Source organism: Larimichthys crocea, unplaced genomic scaffold (assembly GCF_000972845.2).
Source record: "Larimichthys crocea isolate SSNF unplaced genomic scaffold, L_crocea_2.0 scaffold173, whole genome shotgun sequence".
Lineage (NCBI taxonomy): Eukaryota > Metazoa > Chordata > Actinopteri > Sciaenidae > Larimichthys > Larimichthys crocea.
Genome location: NW_020852357.1, coordinates 1,835 through 18,712, shown reverse-complemented (window position 1 = coordinate 18,712; position 16,878 = coordinate 1,835). Strand labels below are relative to the sequence as shown.

Genomic DNA, 16,878 nt, shown 5'->3' with positions numbered 1-16,878 from the left:
TGAAATGTTATTACATTTTTTTTAAATGTTTTGCATTTCCTGTAATATTTTGTTTCAGTATCAGCCTGCTATGTAGTCCTGTTTATGCACATATACGTCCAGAGAACTGAGGATAGTAAGCAGAGGTAAATGAATGATTTAAAAACACTGTTACCGTGGCATTAAACAGGAAATATTAGAATTAGAATTAGTGTAAATCAGGACGTCCCCTTTTCCACTAAACCAGCTCTGGTTCTTAAACTGCTTCCATTCAGCATTCAACAACAGTCTTCAATAATCTTCTTATGAGGAATAAATCTGCTTCCTGCATAAGCTGTCTATTCTTAGCCTGCTCGTCTGTATTTAATGTGTGTCATAAGGGTGGTGCTTGGAGAGCCTAGTATTTTCTGAGGTGGTGCAAAGTGTCAAAAGTTTGCCAAACACTGGCTTGAGCAATAAAACATATTGTGTTCAACTGATGAATCATGCTTCCCACAGTGAGTATTATCTCACCCTGCTAATCTGACATGGTGTATATCAAACTGACCCTCGTAATCTGCAGTGAATATAGAGTGCTCTGCTGATATAGCAGCTTGATGTAGATGTGGGAACAGAGCCTGAGCTGTCACTGCGTATGTCCGTTTGAGGTGTGGACAGTGTGTCAGCAGAGAGAGGAGGAGTCCCTCACAGCTGGACTGCTGCTCCTGCTAGATAAGACTCTGTCCAACCGCACAGAGCACGACAAACCAGGCAGAAAACACAAACCTTATCCCCTGAAAGTACCATTCAAATTCCAGCAGTATGGAAGAATTGAGCTGAACTGCATGGGATGCACTTAGTCTCCCACTGACCTACCCTCTCTCACTCCTTCATGTGTGCCAGACTCTGGCCGGCCGCCCTGCCACTGTGTGCGAGCCAGCATGCTGATTTTGGCACTGATGGTGCCATTGAGATGGACCTAAAAATCCAAAGCTTTAACCTCTCTGTGTCTCCCCTCCATCACTCTCCTGCAGAGAGGGACAGAGCCCATTCTGTCCATCCTGCCAAAACCTCAGACTGTACTGATAGAAAGTCCATTTTCTGCTCAGACTGTGTGGTAGGTAGCTGACTGTTTCAGAGTTTTGATGGCTTTCTCACATACTAATTAAATACATCAGGAGGTTAACCCAAAAGGAATTCCAGAGAAGTTGTGTGAGCTTGGAAAGTATTAGTTAGTGCTTGTTTTTTTTTAAGCTGCAGAGGAGTGTTTAACAGTTATTGTCCAATGAAACTGGATTCCCTGAGTCATTTGTAACCCCATATTCAATAACTGTTTGTGTAATCACTGTGTGTGTGTGTGTGTGTGTGTGTGTGTGTGTGTTTGTGTAATCACTGTGTGTATGTGTGTCGGTGTGTATACATTTTATATGAAATGCAGGAATGCTTCTTGCGACAGCTGAACAGCATCTAAAAGGGAAAATACTGACAGTTCTTCATACATTTGACACCCAGTTATTGTTCCTGTTGATGTGATTAGAGTGCAGTGGACACAGTAGGAACTATCACTCATGACGATATGCCACTGAATGATGAGTTTATAGGCTCAGGTGTCTGTTCTCTGTGCCTCATGTCAGAGGCTAAGAACACCTGTGCAAATGTATGAGACGCTGCTCTTACACATTTGCAGAAAGTTACCAATGGCTTCTCTTGTCTCATCCCTCTCCTTTCAGATTACCATCCAGAGGAAGAGTGGCCAGGATGTCACTGCCCCAAAACATGGCAAGATTGACCCCAACAATGCTCCTCACGTTGGGGGAAACCAGTGGGCAGGAGGCACAGGTAACCACTGAAACAAAGCTATCCAGATATTTTTACACTCTTGATTGTTGGCATGTAAGAAAGTATTTTGTCTGTATATCAGACAAAACAAACAATTTGAAGACAGGAAAGGAGACATTGTACTGAGTTCATTACTTAGTTAGTGTGTGTAAAATGTACATATTCAAAGTGCCTCAAACAACTGTCATTGGTTCATCCCTAATAAGCTGTTTCTTTGCAGGCGGCAGAGACACAGCAGGGCTGGGTGGCAAAGGGGGCCCTTATCGACTGGATGCAGGGCACAAGGTGTACCAGGTTTCCCAGGCTGAGAAAGACGCAGTTCCAGAAGAGGTCCGCAGGGCAGCCCGTGAAATGGGTGAGAAAGCCTTCAAAGAAAGGTAAGGCTACATTAAATACAGGAAATACAAGACCATATGCATGACCAATGTCTGCCCAGTTGAGGAAAGGTGTGTGTGTGTGTGTGTCTCTGTCTGTCTGTCTGTCTGTCTGTCTGTCTACACTTACACACATTTGCTTCAGAGCAGAGGGTTGAGAGGACACCCCTTTCACCAGCTCAACCATGAAGGCTGTCTCTGTTCTCTCTTTTTGCTTCAAACAGTCTCGTTTTTTTAACTTTCTTTTCTCCCCCACCCTCTGTGTCCTCCCCCTTTTCCTGCGTAGTCCTTCTCATACACAGGCTTCTTTCACACCAAGAGGACAACCTCTCTGCCTCTCCTCTCTTTTCTTGTCTCTATCCTTCCTCTTTGTAGTCATTTCACATTTCACTAAATTTCTCCTTTGACTCCCTCCCCCTGTCTTCTGTCTGTCAATCAGTGTCCCACTAAGCCCGGAGAAAATCTTGTAGCTACATGCTGATACAATGCTTCCAAGTAGATGTCACTGTGCTCAACTGTTGTTTATGACAGCAGGTGAGCACACATCACCTGCAGATAGGGCTGCTTGATTTATTCATTTTTTTCATATCCCAGGTCAACTGCGTCAGGCTTTTTCCATACCTACTCATTCACTGATGTGTGCGCACAATCCTTTGTTTACTTAGCTTTAGGTTAAGCATCAATCAAACTGTGATCTTTCCATAAACCTCTGAGTACCTGACACACACACACAAGCAAAAACAGGCTTAGGTATGCCTAAAACATGAAACACCCACGTGAGCGTGTGCACACTCTCGATATGTTTCTCCATAGCTGCAAACTTTCATATGTTATCTGAGTTCATACAAAACTGAATCTACAAAATTAATTCATTCATTAATATAAATGTTTATAGGACATTAAGTCAGAACATTAAGACACCTGATTGTTTCTCAGTGTGTTCGACAGGTAGGCAATAGGTGCCCACCCAAACCCAAAACTCACTCACTTCAGTACACAATATTTCATACTTTTATTACAATACAGAAATGCTCCTGGGAATATTTCAATACTCCAGTAAGGCAGCCACAATGAACAGCAGGTTGGATATTTTTGGGAACTTGTGATGTTTGACAGAACCAAAAAGTCCAAGTGCAAAGCCACTGTTAAACAAAACCATGACTGGGTGCAACATCATTTGAGAAATAAAATCAGAATCAAATATTTGAACAGAAAGCATCAGTGTGCACGTGCAGGGTGAGGAGGGCTTCTGTTTGTGTTGTGTGTTTAGGCTCTGGGAGTGTCAGCCTAAGTCGTTGTTTTGTGGTCATTGCGTGTTAAATTTCACTCGCATTCTGTCTCCCGTTTAAGTCAAGGTTCAGGAATTTGAAGGAAATAGCCACGGCCACTGGCCAGAGTGTCTGCTGAAATCTCATGCATCCTCACGCACATAGACACACACGTGCACACCTAGGAATGTGTGGAGGGAGCCACTCAGCTATGTGCTGTTTTGTGGGCTGACATGATGTGGTGTGTGAACACAGATAAACAGACATGGAGACCGTGAGTGTGATGCATCATCATTGTTTGTCATGGGACTAGAAATCAATTGTACATGTTTACTATTCATCAAAGAAAGTAATTCACGTTTGCTTGGATGGCCAGGTTAAGGCTACATCACGTAGTAATCAGTATTTTTGTGTAATCCCACTATAGAAAATATGTTCAGCTGTACTCAAATATTTGTTCTGATTACATTACTGATGATCAAAAACTAATGAGTTTGCAACTTTGCTAACAGCCAAACATAAACAAGATCAACAACAGCAGACACAGCAGCAGCTAATTGAGTGTGCCTGAAAGAGCACACTATAAAATATGAATGGGTGTGTATTGGTAGAATGTTTGCTCGCTACAATTGGTGACATCAGCTATCGTGGAGGGGGAGAGAAAAAGCTGTCAAAAAATAAATTTGTAAACTGCTCTCGAGGCCACAAATTTCACTCTACAGAAATAATTTATACATAGAAACATAGGAAGATTGGGGTGGTCAGTAGTGTAGTGGGTTAAGCAGCCGCCCCGTGTGTAGAGGCTTCAGTCCTCGCTGCAGCTGGCCCCGGTTCGAATTCCGCATCGGACGGCCATTTACTGTGTGTCACTCCCCCTCTCTCTGCCCCCTACTTCCTGTCTATCTTCAGCTGTCCTATCATTAAAGGCATAAAAGGCCAAAAAAAAAAAAAAACATAGGAAGATTTGTGGTGGTCACAGTGATAACACTGCTGAAGCTGTCACACTTATGATTTTGGCATGGGATACAAAAATGCGCCAGCAACACCCATCCACAGCCTCATAGACTGCCATGTTAAAAAGGCGGGAAAACTCTCTCCTTAACTGATACGAGCACACACACACACACACACACACACACACACACACACACAGACAGAACATGTCAGTCAGTGGTGTACTGTCTAAAAGGTAGACCTGTGATAGACTGTGGCCAATGATGGCAGGATAGGACAAGTGGGTAAAATGAGTGGAACATAAAAACATAAAATGTGTGTGTGTGTGTTGTGTGTGTGTGGGTGGGGGGGGGGTAGTTGATCTTTTTGATTGCTGGCTGATGCCAGCACAGTCTACACACCTCTGTCTCACTCTGTTCTCATGCAACCAGTCTCTCTCTCTCACACACACACACACATGCACACAGGTTTGTAGCAAGCTGTGAGACATAAAGTCAGAGCCTCTCCACCATCCTTCAATCCCTCCCTGCATTTTGAAGTCACTGCTGTGTATCTCTGTGGTGGTCACAGTCTGGTTGTCACCAATAGTTTTAAACACCTGGCAGAGACTTCCCCCATCTGTCTGTGCCTCTGCTGCCCACACACACCACTCTATGCAAACATGGTGAAGACCCTTACCTCACCCGGATGAGGAGTATGTGTCTGTGTGTGTCAGTGATACTAAAGTACCTGCACAGTGGGATTATACAGATAAGCTCGGCTCAGGGGGCATAGCCCACCTGTCTTGTCATGTCCACAGGTGTGTTTTGAAGAGAACACACACATGCACACACACAAAAAAGGGGCTCCATATTTAACAACATTGACCCCTGTGTCAGGTTGTCCACAGGTGTCCTGAGTCCATTTTCACTCTTTATTCCTCCACCTGAGCTGTTTTTGTAAAATCACACAGCTGACAGCCAGTCAAACATGTTTCTATAGACAGATCTGTTTTTTAAAGGTAGAAATCAATAATAAATAATCATTTATTATTATATATTGATGTATTTCATTCATTAAATGAAACTCTGAAAAACTGAACATAATGAAATAAAAGACATTTAATTAATTAAAAACATTTAAATGAATAAAATGATATCCTCCTCTCTAAAGTGGCCTCGCTGTAGATAGGCCAGAATCTTGAAACAACCAGAGACCTGAGGACCTGATGGATCTAGTGGGTACATATCTCAAAGCCATGTCTGACAGGTAGTTTGGAGCGAGACCATTTAATGATTTGTAGACCAAAACAAGGCTTAAAATCAGTTGTAACACTAACAGGCAGTCAGCAGATAAATAAATTGTGTTTATCTATGGGCCAACAAGATTATTGCAATAGTTGAGCTTACCAGTAATGACAGTGTGTACAAGTTTGTCAGTTTTGGGCTGGGAGAGCGGTGATGAAAAGCAGATTTGGTATTCTAGGCCCTGGTGACAGTGGCAGGGTCAGTTTCTCTCTAAAGCATTACAAAAGAAAAGCTATTTCTGCTGTATGCAGCATGAGCCTCAGCTTTTGTAATAAATGTATGACGTGACACTGCATGGGTGAAGCCCTGTGTGAGGTTCAGAGATGAGTAGAGAGCTCTAAATATGCAGTGACATGTAGAGTGTTGTGAAACTCATCTAACATCATCAGTGAGTCCTCGTCCTTGCTGTTGTAAATCAGGGTGGATGTTCATGTCTACATTTTGCAACATGCTTGAGTTAGTGTCTTATTATTGAATTGAGTGGTGCAGTGGGTTCAGTTGAGCAGTGAAGATAGCTTTTTGTGTCGATTCTATTTTCTGGTGGAGCAGGTACAGTGATGCCATCAGGTGTCTTCTTCAGCAGCTGTTTGTACAACAACTCAACCAAATTGTTCCATTGTCACTAAAATCTTGTGTGCTGCCTACTCTAGTGATATCATTGGGAGCTGGTCAGGTAGAAAGAAACCTGCCAGTCACTGTGAGTCACTCCAATTCTAAAAGAAGCTGAAATTAAAAACTACAAATACAACAGACTGTATGCAATGAGTGCTTTGCCTAAAACATGAGAAGTCAAGTCGTTCCTCTTACAGCGTCTGTCTCTGTGTTTTTCCTTCCACGTCAGGTTGAAGGAGATCGATATGAGTGAGTATGATGCTGCCACGTACGAGCGCTTCTCCAACGCTGTCAGGAGACAAGTCCAGTCTCTACGCATCATCCTGGACAATTTACAGGTTAGCTTCACTCTACTCAGCACCACACTCTTTATTTTGAACATGATTGTTTGTCTTGATGAATACACGATCTTCAACACTGTAGAACAAGGCACAGTTCAGGGGCAGGCACTTCAGAGCCTCACTCTTCATTCATGAATGAAAGAATCATTGAATTTTTGAAGATACTGTTGAGTTGCGCACTTTGTACATTGCTCAAATTCAACATCTTAATCAAAATCGTATTGGTAGTGTCTCGTCATTTATAGTCAGTCATATCAATAGTCATATGGCCCTGCTCTAATATCACACACTCATACAAGTTTTCTGCTCTAAACAGTTGTTTCTAATGACAGGTCTGACTGCCTCAGATCACTTTAGTTGAATCCAACAAACTGTGGATTCAGATAACTGCCACAGTGTGAGGCCTAGCCAGTCAACAGCAGTCATGGGGTCATGAACTTGATAGATGACCCCATGGACGAATTTGACCTCATAAAACCCCCCATGTGATGTTGGGGCAGGAGGTAGGGGGCACGATCCCACAGGAGCATTCTGACTGGTCGAGTGAATGAACAGCAGAAGCGTGGGGAGTGGCGGTTCAAAATCCAGGATGTGATATTATCTCCATTTCATTATTTTGTTTCAGACTTTCCTCCCTTTGTTTGAGCTTCTTAGGGGGAACGTGTGTTGATGCATTCAAGAAGGGTTTTGTGTGTGTGTGTGTGTGTGTGTGTGTGTGTGTGTGTGTGTGTGTGTGTGTGTGTATGTGTATGTGTGTGTATGTGACGAGAGGAAAATCATGCAGCATGTGAGAATGATTACAGAGCAGCCACACTAAGCCGCGCTCTATTATTCTCTCATCCAGGTGTGAAGCTCTGTTTGTATATGTGGTGGGTGTGTGTGTGTGTGTGTTTGTGTTTTCCATCCAGGTGTTTGCAGTCGTGCCTGAGCGTTGGGTATTGTTTCTATTTGTCCTTGTAGCCTCAGGCTTCTTCCCCCACTGTAAAGACGATGGAGATTATACCAATCCCAGCAGGCGTGACGCTGTGAAGTCATGTTATTTTTATCATACCTGAAGAGTGATTTAAGGAGTCAAACACACACACACACACACACACACACACACACACACACACATTGTACACCCCTCCCATAGCTGGCAAGCTTTTAATAAACTGTATATTGTTTCCACCTACTTTAGTCTCCCTGAGGGAAATCCCTCTCTATTTATCTCTCAACAATGGAGTGGCTTTCCAGACAGAAATGCCTGAAGTCATACAGTCCCCTCCAAAAGTGTTGGAACTGTGAGGCCAATTCCTTTATTTTTGCTGTAGACTGAAAACATTTGGGTTTGCCATCAAATTATAGGCAAAAGATCAACATTTCAGCTTTAAGGTGCATGGGGTGACAAATGTATTCATGTGCAACTGCCCAAGAGCTTTAAACACACTGTGTTCTGTAAATGTGTGTTGTTGTCTAAACATGCCCGCTGCATGAAGAACTGTCTGCTTTTTGTTGCTTTTGTTTCACAATTTGTTGCCTCTGAAGGCCCCACCAAAATGAAATCATCCTCCCCAGACTGATTTTGAAATGTGTTTATTTATTTGTTGCAGGCTAAAGGGAAAGAGCGACAGTGGTTGAAGAACCAGGCTCTGGGAGAACTGGATGATGCTAAAATCATTGATGGACTGACTGGAGAGAAGGCTATATATAAACGCAGGGGAGAGCTGGACCCAGAGGTGTGTGTGTGTGTGTTGCTACAGATATTTAAGGCACACTTAAGCTTTTTTTTCCTGTGCCACACCTCCAGACACACACACTCCCAGGCTTACACACATAATTTTGACCTTTATCCGTCAGACGATACATTCCAGTGGTGTGTGTGAGATTATTATTACACCCTGTGTTTCTGCTCGAGCTCACACACAGTTTCTAGGCATTTCTTCTGCCGTCATGTATGCTCAAGAAAGCCAACACATGAACAGACACACACACACAGCACAGAGATAGTTCTCACACTAGTCATACAAACACACACTAACCATAATATGCATGCCATGTTTTTCTACCTTATTTAGCTCCAAGCGTTGCATATTTTTGGTCTGGCCTAAAGTTGAAATAATTGTGTATTGCTCGTGTTGAATGTTATTTTAAGTAAACTACACCACATTCCACAAAAATTCAAAATTCAAAAAATTGAAATCTAAAATTGAATCTAATCATTATCGCTGCTATTATTCTTTAAAAATCCTGTGTTCTGTCTGTATGTTACCCCATGCGTTCACAGCTGGGCAGTCCTCAGCAGAAACCCAAGCGTTTACGGGTGTTGGCCGACGTGTCGGGTAGCATGTACCGCTTTAACGGTGTGGACGGCAGGCTGGAGCGCTCCATGGAGGCTGTGTGTATGGTCATGGAGGCTCTGGAGAGCTACGAGCACAAGTTCAAGGTGAGAATGTTGCACTCTACTCTCATATGCCATTTGTTTTTCAGCTCCTGGCTTAGAATTTAGAGCTCATGTATTTTTGTTTTAACAGGAACTAAAATATGTGTTCAAGGTACCATTTGTCATCAGGTTTCCCCCCCACAGCACAGAGTATCATTACAGTAGCCATAAAACTTCACACAACAAGCAATGTAAGAGTTTATCTGGATCATTCCTCGGTCAGTACACGTAGCCCATGAATGGTCTTTCACCTTCCTGCTAGTGGTTTTATGAATCAAAACATACTGAGGTCAAATTATCAGATGACTTCAGGTCCCTGAGCTGCTTGGTTTGCCATGGACAGTCAGACTTCATCTTTATTACCTGCCTGTTACTGGTTACATTTATGTGCCAGCCGTGCTCTTTTGTCAAACCTTTGATTGGTCTGTGCAGAGACCACCTCAGCCAGGTGAGTCAGATTATACGAAAGATGGAGGAAGAGAAATAGAGAAGGAGGGAGAGGGAGACACAAGTGTGCGTAAAAAGGTTGAAGTCAGACAGACTGCTTGGCCCCTAAGTGACATTTAACCCAACCAAATACTGATCACATATCAGTGTCTCACACACACACACACACACACACACACACACACACATTTCAATGTTGCTCATCATGTCAGTTTAACTGCTTTTTTTTTCTTTGCTTTTTTTTACATCCCTTATGTAAAAGTACATCTGACATCTGTCTGTGTGTGTTAGTCTTACAAAGTAAGACATCCATTGGTGGTGGTGTTTAAAGCTTGTATATCAGGATTCAGGATTTCTATTTGAAACAGTGTGTGTAAATAGAGGTCAAAGAATTTGTCACTTTATAGTTTAATGGCCTGTTTATTTCAGCCATCAGAGCCTGTTAATAAACCAAAAATGGAACAGAAAATGTGCATATCAGTGTTGTGGGAAAAAGAACTTTAATTTGAGTGGTTTTAATCATACATAAAGATATGTATGTCAAGGTCAAATAAAGGATTTCTGGGTTTTTACAAAGTGAAAAGAAAATGGATGGTACTAAAACAAGACAACTGTTTGAAGAAACACACTTCTTAACCAGCAACAGTGATATGGACGGATGAGACACACTGTCGCATGCCTTTGACCACCACAGTCATAACCGGCCATATTAGAAATAGCCCATATACGTAATACCTGGGTCCTGAAATAGCTGAGTGGAGCCTGCAGTGCCAGGCTGACCCAGCCTTATGTAAGGCAGTTGTCACACATGGTCTATGGGAGGCATTTAGGCATGACAGGGTTAACATACTGCAGGTTGGAGCGAGTGTCATTATGATCCGATGTTTCGGCACCGTCACACTCATGTCTTTACACTTCATTCTATTCTAGCTGCTGCATGGAGATGACACAACAGGGTTTAACATTGTTATTGTTGCTGTTTATTTTCATCTTATTTCACACATCTTACCTTTGTACCATCTTTATCAAATTCAGTACGACATAGTGGGCCACTCAGGCGATGGCTACGACATTGAGCTGGTCAGAGTGGACAAAGTCCCCAGGAACAACAAGCAGAGACTCAAAGTCCTAAAGGTACAGCTTCTTAATCAGTCCACCCATGTTTTCTGACTGTACACCTAAATCTAAATCTAAATTTAGGCATTAACTGGAAAATGCAGCAATTTAAAATTTCATTCACATAGTTTGATATTTGTCCAGGAATGTGAAGTGACCCATGAACATACAATTGTAAGTTAGCCCATGAGTTCAATGCTCAGTGCTGTTTGCAGCCACCCTTCCCAGGGTGCAGTGCGCTGGATAATGTAGAGTGAGGTCAGGGAAGTGTGAGCATCTTGTTAAACTGTTTCTCTCTGTTTTTTCTCTTTCCACCCCCACCCTGCAGACCATGCATGCCCACGCTCAGTTCTGCATGAGCGGCGACTACACTCTGGAGGGCACAGATGCCAGCATTAAGGAGTTGGCACGAGAAGAGGCTGACGAGCACTTTGTGGTGGTGCTCAGCGATGCCAACCTCGAACGCTATGGCATCCGGCCAGAGCGCTTCGCCCAAGTCCTGACCTCTGACCCGCAGGTCAATGCCTTTGCCATCTTCATCGGATCCCTTGGTGATCAGGCTGAAAGGTGAGGGTTGCAGGTGTCTCTGCAGAGTTAGGTAAAGGGCACAGATAAAGGAAGGAAATGAGGGGGGGAAAGAGCATAAGCCGAAGAAGGATAAGGATGATAGAAAGAAGAGAGGAGGGAAAAGGTGAAGGAGAGGTCCAGTAGTAATGAAAGAGGAGCACAAGACTGGATGAAAGGGAGATGAGTGCAAAGAACTCAAAATGGTATTTAGAATGAACTGGTGTTTGAACATCAACATTAAAAGTAGCCATCTCGTCAAGTTTAAGGATCCTGTAAAAAAAACTCCACTTAGACTGCAGCCTGTCATCTGAAACCGATCACGAACAGCTCAGCTTCAAAGTAAAGCAGAGCAATGACTATCCAGTTTAGTCCAGCGGAGTCCTACTCATGTGCTCACTGCTGACCTTTGCTTAAATGCTGAGCTTCACTGGCAGGACAGACAGAGACAGAGAGACAGCGACAGAAAGAGAGAGAGAGAGACCTCTGACCCTTAAAACAGCTACAGTAGGAACTATTCATTAAACTTTTGTTCACCCCTCCTGACAGTGAGAGTAATTCCACTGTTGATGCAGGCTAATAAGATCTGTATTGGAGGTAACATTGAAAAAAATCTATCCACAATTTTAAGATAGAATAGATACTTTATTGATCCCTCGAGAGGAAATTCTTTTTTACATGCATGTTATGTTAAATGCAACACATAGTTGTTGGAGTGATGGGCAGGAGCAGTTAGGGGTTCAGGGCACCTCGGCAGTGCCCAGGAAGTGAACTGGCACCTATCCAGCCCAGTCCGCCCTCCATACTTTGGTCTATGTGGGACTATGCTGGAGTCTATGGGAAAATCATATGTTGAAGTGTCTTCAAAGTCTGGCACACTTCCTGACGGCTTGAGTCTACCACTCTGCTACAACACGATGGTTACTCCCCCTTCAGCTCTGGCAAACCAATCATTGGGTGATGTAAAATGTATCACAATTATACCGGTGCACCAGCAGGGGACTGTTACCATGGATACCAGATCTTTAGTATTTATTATACAACTTTAAATTTTAAAATTGAAACTTTAACTTCAAGAGCCAAGGGCGGATAGAAAAGAAGTATATAGAGTTTATGGGTTCAAGTCAGAATGAGAATAGTGTATATGTAATATTAGGTTCGGAGGCGTTGGGAAGTTTGTTTATGTGTTGACTGTCCATACTGGTGTGTGTCCTCATTTAGAGGACAAACTACTAATTGGAAAAGAGGAATGTGTAAGCAAACGAGGCAATGAAAGGACAAAAAAAGACATGCAGGAGAAGTGGCTGTGTTGTCCTGTTCCTAAGCTCCACCATGTGAATGACACACACACACACATACACACGCACGCACACACTGTACCAGTTCACACAGCAAACAAGCACTTGTCTGTCTTTTTTTTTATCTTGGGGCACCATTCTGTTGCTAAAGTTCAGTGCCTCGGTTTAACCTCAAACTTGTATCTTTTTTCTTTGTTTCAGACTCCAAAGGATGCTGCCAGCAGGAAGATCCTTCGTTGCCATGGACACCAAGCAGATCCCCCAAATACTGCAGCAGATCTTTACATCTACAATGCTGTCCAGTGCCTAAGAATGACACACAAACAAAAACACACAAGCATGTACATTCACTTCTTATCTCAAGCATTCAAAACCTTCAAAAGATGTGTTCTGTGAGCTCGTATCACAACATGATAATGCACTCTTCTATCACTTCATCTGAGCTGTATCCGGTTTGAGGACTTGCCTTTGTACAGACCTGAAGGGAAAAGACCAGTTATGTCATGTTGTGTTGTGTTCTGCTATAAAGGAACGGTTATGTTTATGATTTTGCAGAAGTCTGTGTGTAAAATCAAACAATGCTGTGTTAGCCTGACAGAGTTAAACAGTGTTTAGCTGCTGTGTTGTGTCCCCGGGGAATAACTCCTGTACAATGTGGTCTGCAAGAAGCCTGTGATCTGTGAAACACTGCATACTCCACTGGTAACTACAGTGACATGAATGCCTGGAGCCTGTCTCAGATCCCATGTGAGGATAAAACAAACAGCCTAATCTGTTGTTGTTTTGGGGTTTTGACCGACCGTGCACTGACGCACTTATACATTCATCCTCGTCCTGTTTTGAGTTGTGAGCAACTTAACTTGGAAGGAAGGGGTCTTGAATTTGAAACATCCCCACTGATTTGGACTTCCTGCTCATTTATCTTCTGTCACACAAAGAAAAACGCATGCAGGAACGGCAACACAAGCACCACCTGACTGACACTTGGAAGTGGCACACGGCAATAACTTTACTCTTTTGGAATGCCGAGACTGTAACCAGGGAATTTCCCACCTGACTGCACACACTCTTTAAAGGCAGCCGCTGTTGCACAACCCCCTGGTGTGTGTGTGTGTGTGTGTGTGTGTGTGTGTGTGTGTGTGTGTGTGTGTGTGTGTGTGTGTGTGTGTGCATCTATGTCAACATGCACAAGCCCTTTCCTTCCTGCTTGCTGGACCCGTGTTCGTCTCAGTCCTGTGAGGAATCTGAGCTCGCCTTTCATTGCTGGACCTCCCAGCGCTCTTTCTGTTTCTCAAACATACACACAAACTTTTTTGCCACTACAAGGCAAATTAGCAGAAAATCTTCTCATTTAGTGTGTCGGTGTGTGCAGAGTTTGCGTTTTCAGAGATTAGGCGTGCACAGAACTGTGTACATCATTAACATATGTATTTCTGCTCTATGACAGTCTGATTTTTTTCTGTGCCAACTCACAGCCACGTGCATTCAGTTCTATAGCAGTTTCACTGCTGGCTTTTCTAATTTGGAATCTCCATTGATCCTCTCTGATAGAGGTCCTGTCCCTGTTTTTATTAGCCTGCGTCTGTCCCCCTTTGACTCTCTCTCTCGCTCTGTTGATTAGTTTGAAGGATCAAAAGTGAAAACTGGACTAGTCTCTCTGTAGACATTTTGCCTGTATTATCATATGTTTGCTTGTTGAAGCTTCATATTTGGGTGCATAGTAGCATACTAGAATCATATAGTGTACATTTTGAGTCTATTTAGTTTTATTTAATTGTTTTTATGTGGAGAAAATGTAAATGTAATGTACAAATTTTAATAAAATCATCTTAACATCATTCAGTTGATTTGTCCCAGACTTGTTTTGTTTAATGTTTGCTTTCCTAACAATCTGTTATCTGTCCTCACTGTCCAAAGAAACCACGTCTTTCTAGATTTACTCATCTTGAATACTTCAACTTGATAAAGTATATCTTCATTGGTCGAGAGACTTGTAAAGCTAAATGAACCATTTAAAAGCTTCAAACGGCTGTTTTTCTCAGCTCATGAAAAGCTAATGTTTTGGATATGTGTGATTTCCACGCCTGGAGCCTGTCATTTAAAGCCACAATAAAAGCCTAGATCATAAATGTGCACTTCAATCAGAAAAAGGATTAGGAGGAGGTGTGATAACACGTTTAAAGTAGTAGAAGCATTGTGTCAGTAAGAAAAATAATGTGCGTGTTTTGAGTGTGTTGTTGCCTTGTGCATTATTCTGCAGGGGACCAGAAGCTCTTAATTCTTAGGAACTTCTTAGAATCACAGAGCTCTCCACGCCCCTCTCATTTCCTCCATGGTCACTTTTTCCATGTGTTGTAATGATCCACTCACTCAACCACAACCGCCCACCCTCACTGCCAAAACAACTCAGCACATGCTGTGCAACTCGTCACGATCCATCAGATAGCATTCTGTGCTCTCCTCCATGTTAATGCTACAGTAAGAAGAGTGCTGAGGGAAATCATCAACGACGTGTTTAATTCAACACCTTCCACTCCAGGAGAACATGCTGCTCGAATCTTAGTTTCTATTTTAGCTGTTGTTAGATTTATTTCTGCTTCACCAGCCTTTTGTAATCTCAGTCCATTGCTCTGATGTTTTCAGTGTTCTGGAAATAAGGGTCCTGAACATTATTTATGTGCTCAGCCACTTGCTATCTCAGCTATCGCTGCCTCCTCTGTTTATTCCAAACAAACCTCTTCCTGCAGATTAGAGGAAATGTACAGTACGTGCTGTATCTGACTTTTGACTTTCAATCACAAAATATCACAGTCCATTTAAAAAAATTATTACTCACTGTATGTCTTGTGTTGTTCTATTGTTCAACCTATGATCTCTGCATGGCCCGTCTGGCCTATGGAAAGAGAAGTGTGCTGATAATTACACACTGCTGTCTGTTCCACTTTCCTTCCCTGCTCCCTGTCCTACACTGCTTTATTGACACACTGTTTATCACCCGGGATTTGCAATGACTCTAAATGACCTTACGCTCATGCTCACACACACACACACACACCTGTGCACACCTGGTCTGCCTATTTTAAAAAGCCCTGCATGATTACAACAGGGAGATAAGAAGTCTAGACTAGCAGTGTTTTACATGCATTAGTCACTGTTAGGTGTGTGTTTGTTTTGTGTGCCCCCTTCTTACATGCTCACACACTCTATGAGTCAGTCACATTTTCTGCTGCTGCAGTAAATTTGGCAGATTCATGTGCAAACCTTGAAACAAACTATTTTCGGCTACTTTTGGGTAATGTCATCAGTCTGGAAGCTGTGTTTGACAAAACAGAAAGACTGACACACAAACACACATTAAATGTGACGACAGGAGGCTAAACTGCAGCATGATTGATCCCTACAGTACACAGCCCACAGATGGACTCCACAGGGAGAAACTGACTGGTCTGTGTGATTGATTGCTGATCTGGTGTCAATTTAGCAGGACAGACAGGGCAGAGTCATTGTCAGTGTTTGTATGAACAGTAGAAACAGTAGTGTGTGTGTGTGTGTGTGTGTGTGTGTGTTCTCATTCAGCTGTAGCTGGGTCATGGTGCCAATCAGTTACTTGCAGACCTGTATGTTAGAATGTGTTCGCAGTGCAGGAATGTCACATGTTGTAGCATTTCAGGTAATGATGTGGTCAGTAGGTGAGAACATTTCTCAGAAACGTGTGCATGGCATTACTCTGGGGGGGGGGGGCATGATTTTGTTCTTGTAATGAGAAATACAGAAATAAGAAGAAACAGGAAGCTTTTAGGAGGAAGAAGTAATAATGTGTGCAGAGTGGGCTGCTTGTTAATGCCAGTCTGTGTCTTGGAGAAAAAAGTGCGTGGTTAAATAAAGTCGAGAGAGAGACAGACACTGGTCTACTTGTGTTAAATAGATCCCTTTTGGGTCTGGCAGACAACCACACCTTGTATTCACACACACACACACACACACACAGAGAGAATGACCACCTGACACCTGCCCCTGTCAAGTTCTAATTGAGCTGTGTATTGAATCATGAGAGGAGCCTTATGAGTCGTGCTGCTGACAGACCCAAAGACAGAGTGGCGGAGTACCTGACACACAGAAATGTTGATATGCTGATATACAGGCAGCCAGTCGGACAGTTGGAGTAGTGATGAAAAACAATCTGCTGTAAAGAGAGGATTACAAGAATGTATTTCAACATATCATCATCTGCCTTGAATTAACTATGCAATGTTGCACTTAAAGTCCAGGCATAGACTTATGTCTGTAAAAGGGTTTAGAATAACTCAAGAACTGAACCGCTGGTCCTCCGAGGCAAACAAAACTAATATACCTATATATAGGTACCCCTATCAGGGTAGCAAGAAACTGATGACAGATG

General features: G+C 42.8%; 1 protein-coding gene across 1 annotated transcript in view; it reads left to right on the top strand.

Moving 5' to 3' along the window:
- vwa8 (von Willebrand factor A domain containing 8) overlaps positions 1-13,021 on the top strand; it is a 68,351-nt gene extending 55,330 nt beyond the window's left edge. Inside the window, exons 38-45 of the mRNA XM_019259968.2 lie at positions 1,689-1,797; positions 2,018-2,174; positions 6,521-6,629; positions 8,225-8,350; positions 8,899-9,057; positions 10,537-10,635; positions 10,946-11,184; positions 12,681-13,021. Of these exons, the coding sequence (XP_019115513.1) occupies positions 1,689-1,797; positions 2,018-2,174; positions 6,521-6,629; positions 8,225-8,350; positions 8,899-9,057; positions 10,537-10,635; positions 10,946-11,184; positions 12,681-12,789 (1,107 nt within the window). The 3' untranslated portion in view covers positions 12,790-13,021. The remainder of the gene's footprint in view (positions 1-1,688; positions 1,798-2,017; positions 2,175-6,520; positions 6,630-8,224; positions 8,351-8,898; positions 9,058-10,536; positions 10,636-10,945; positions 11,185-12,680) is intronic.
- The last annotated feature ends 3,857 nt before the right edge of the window (positions 13,022-16,878 follow it).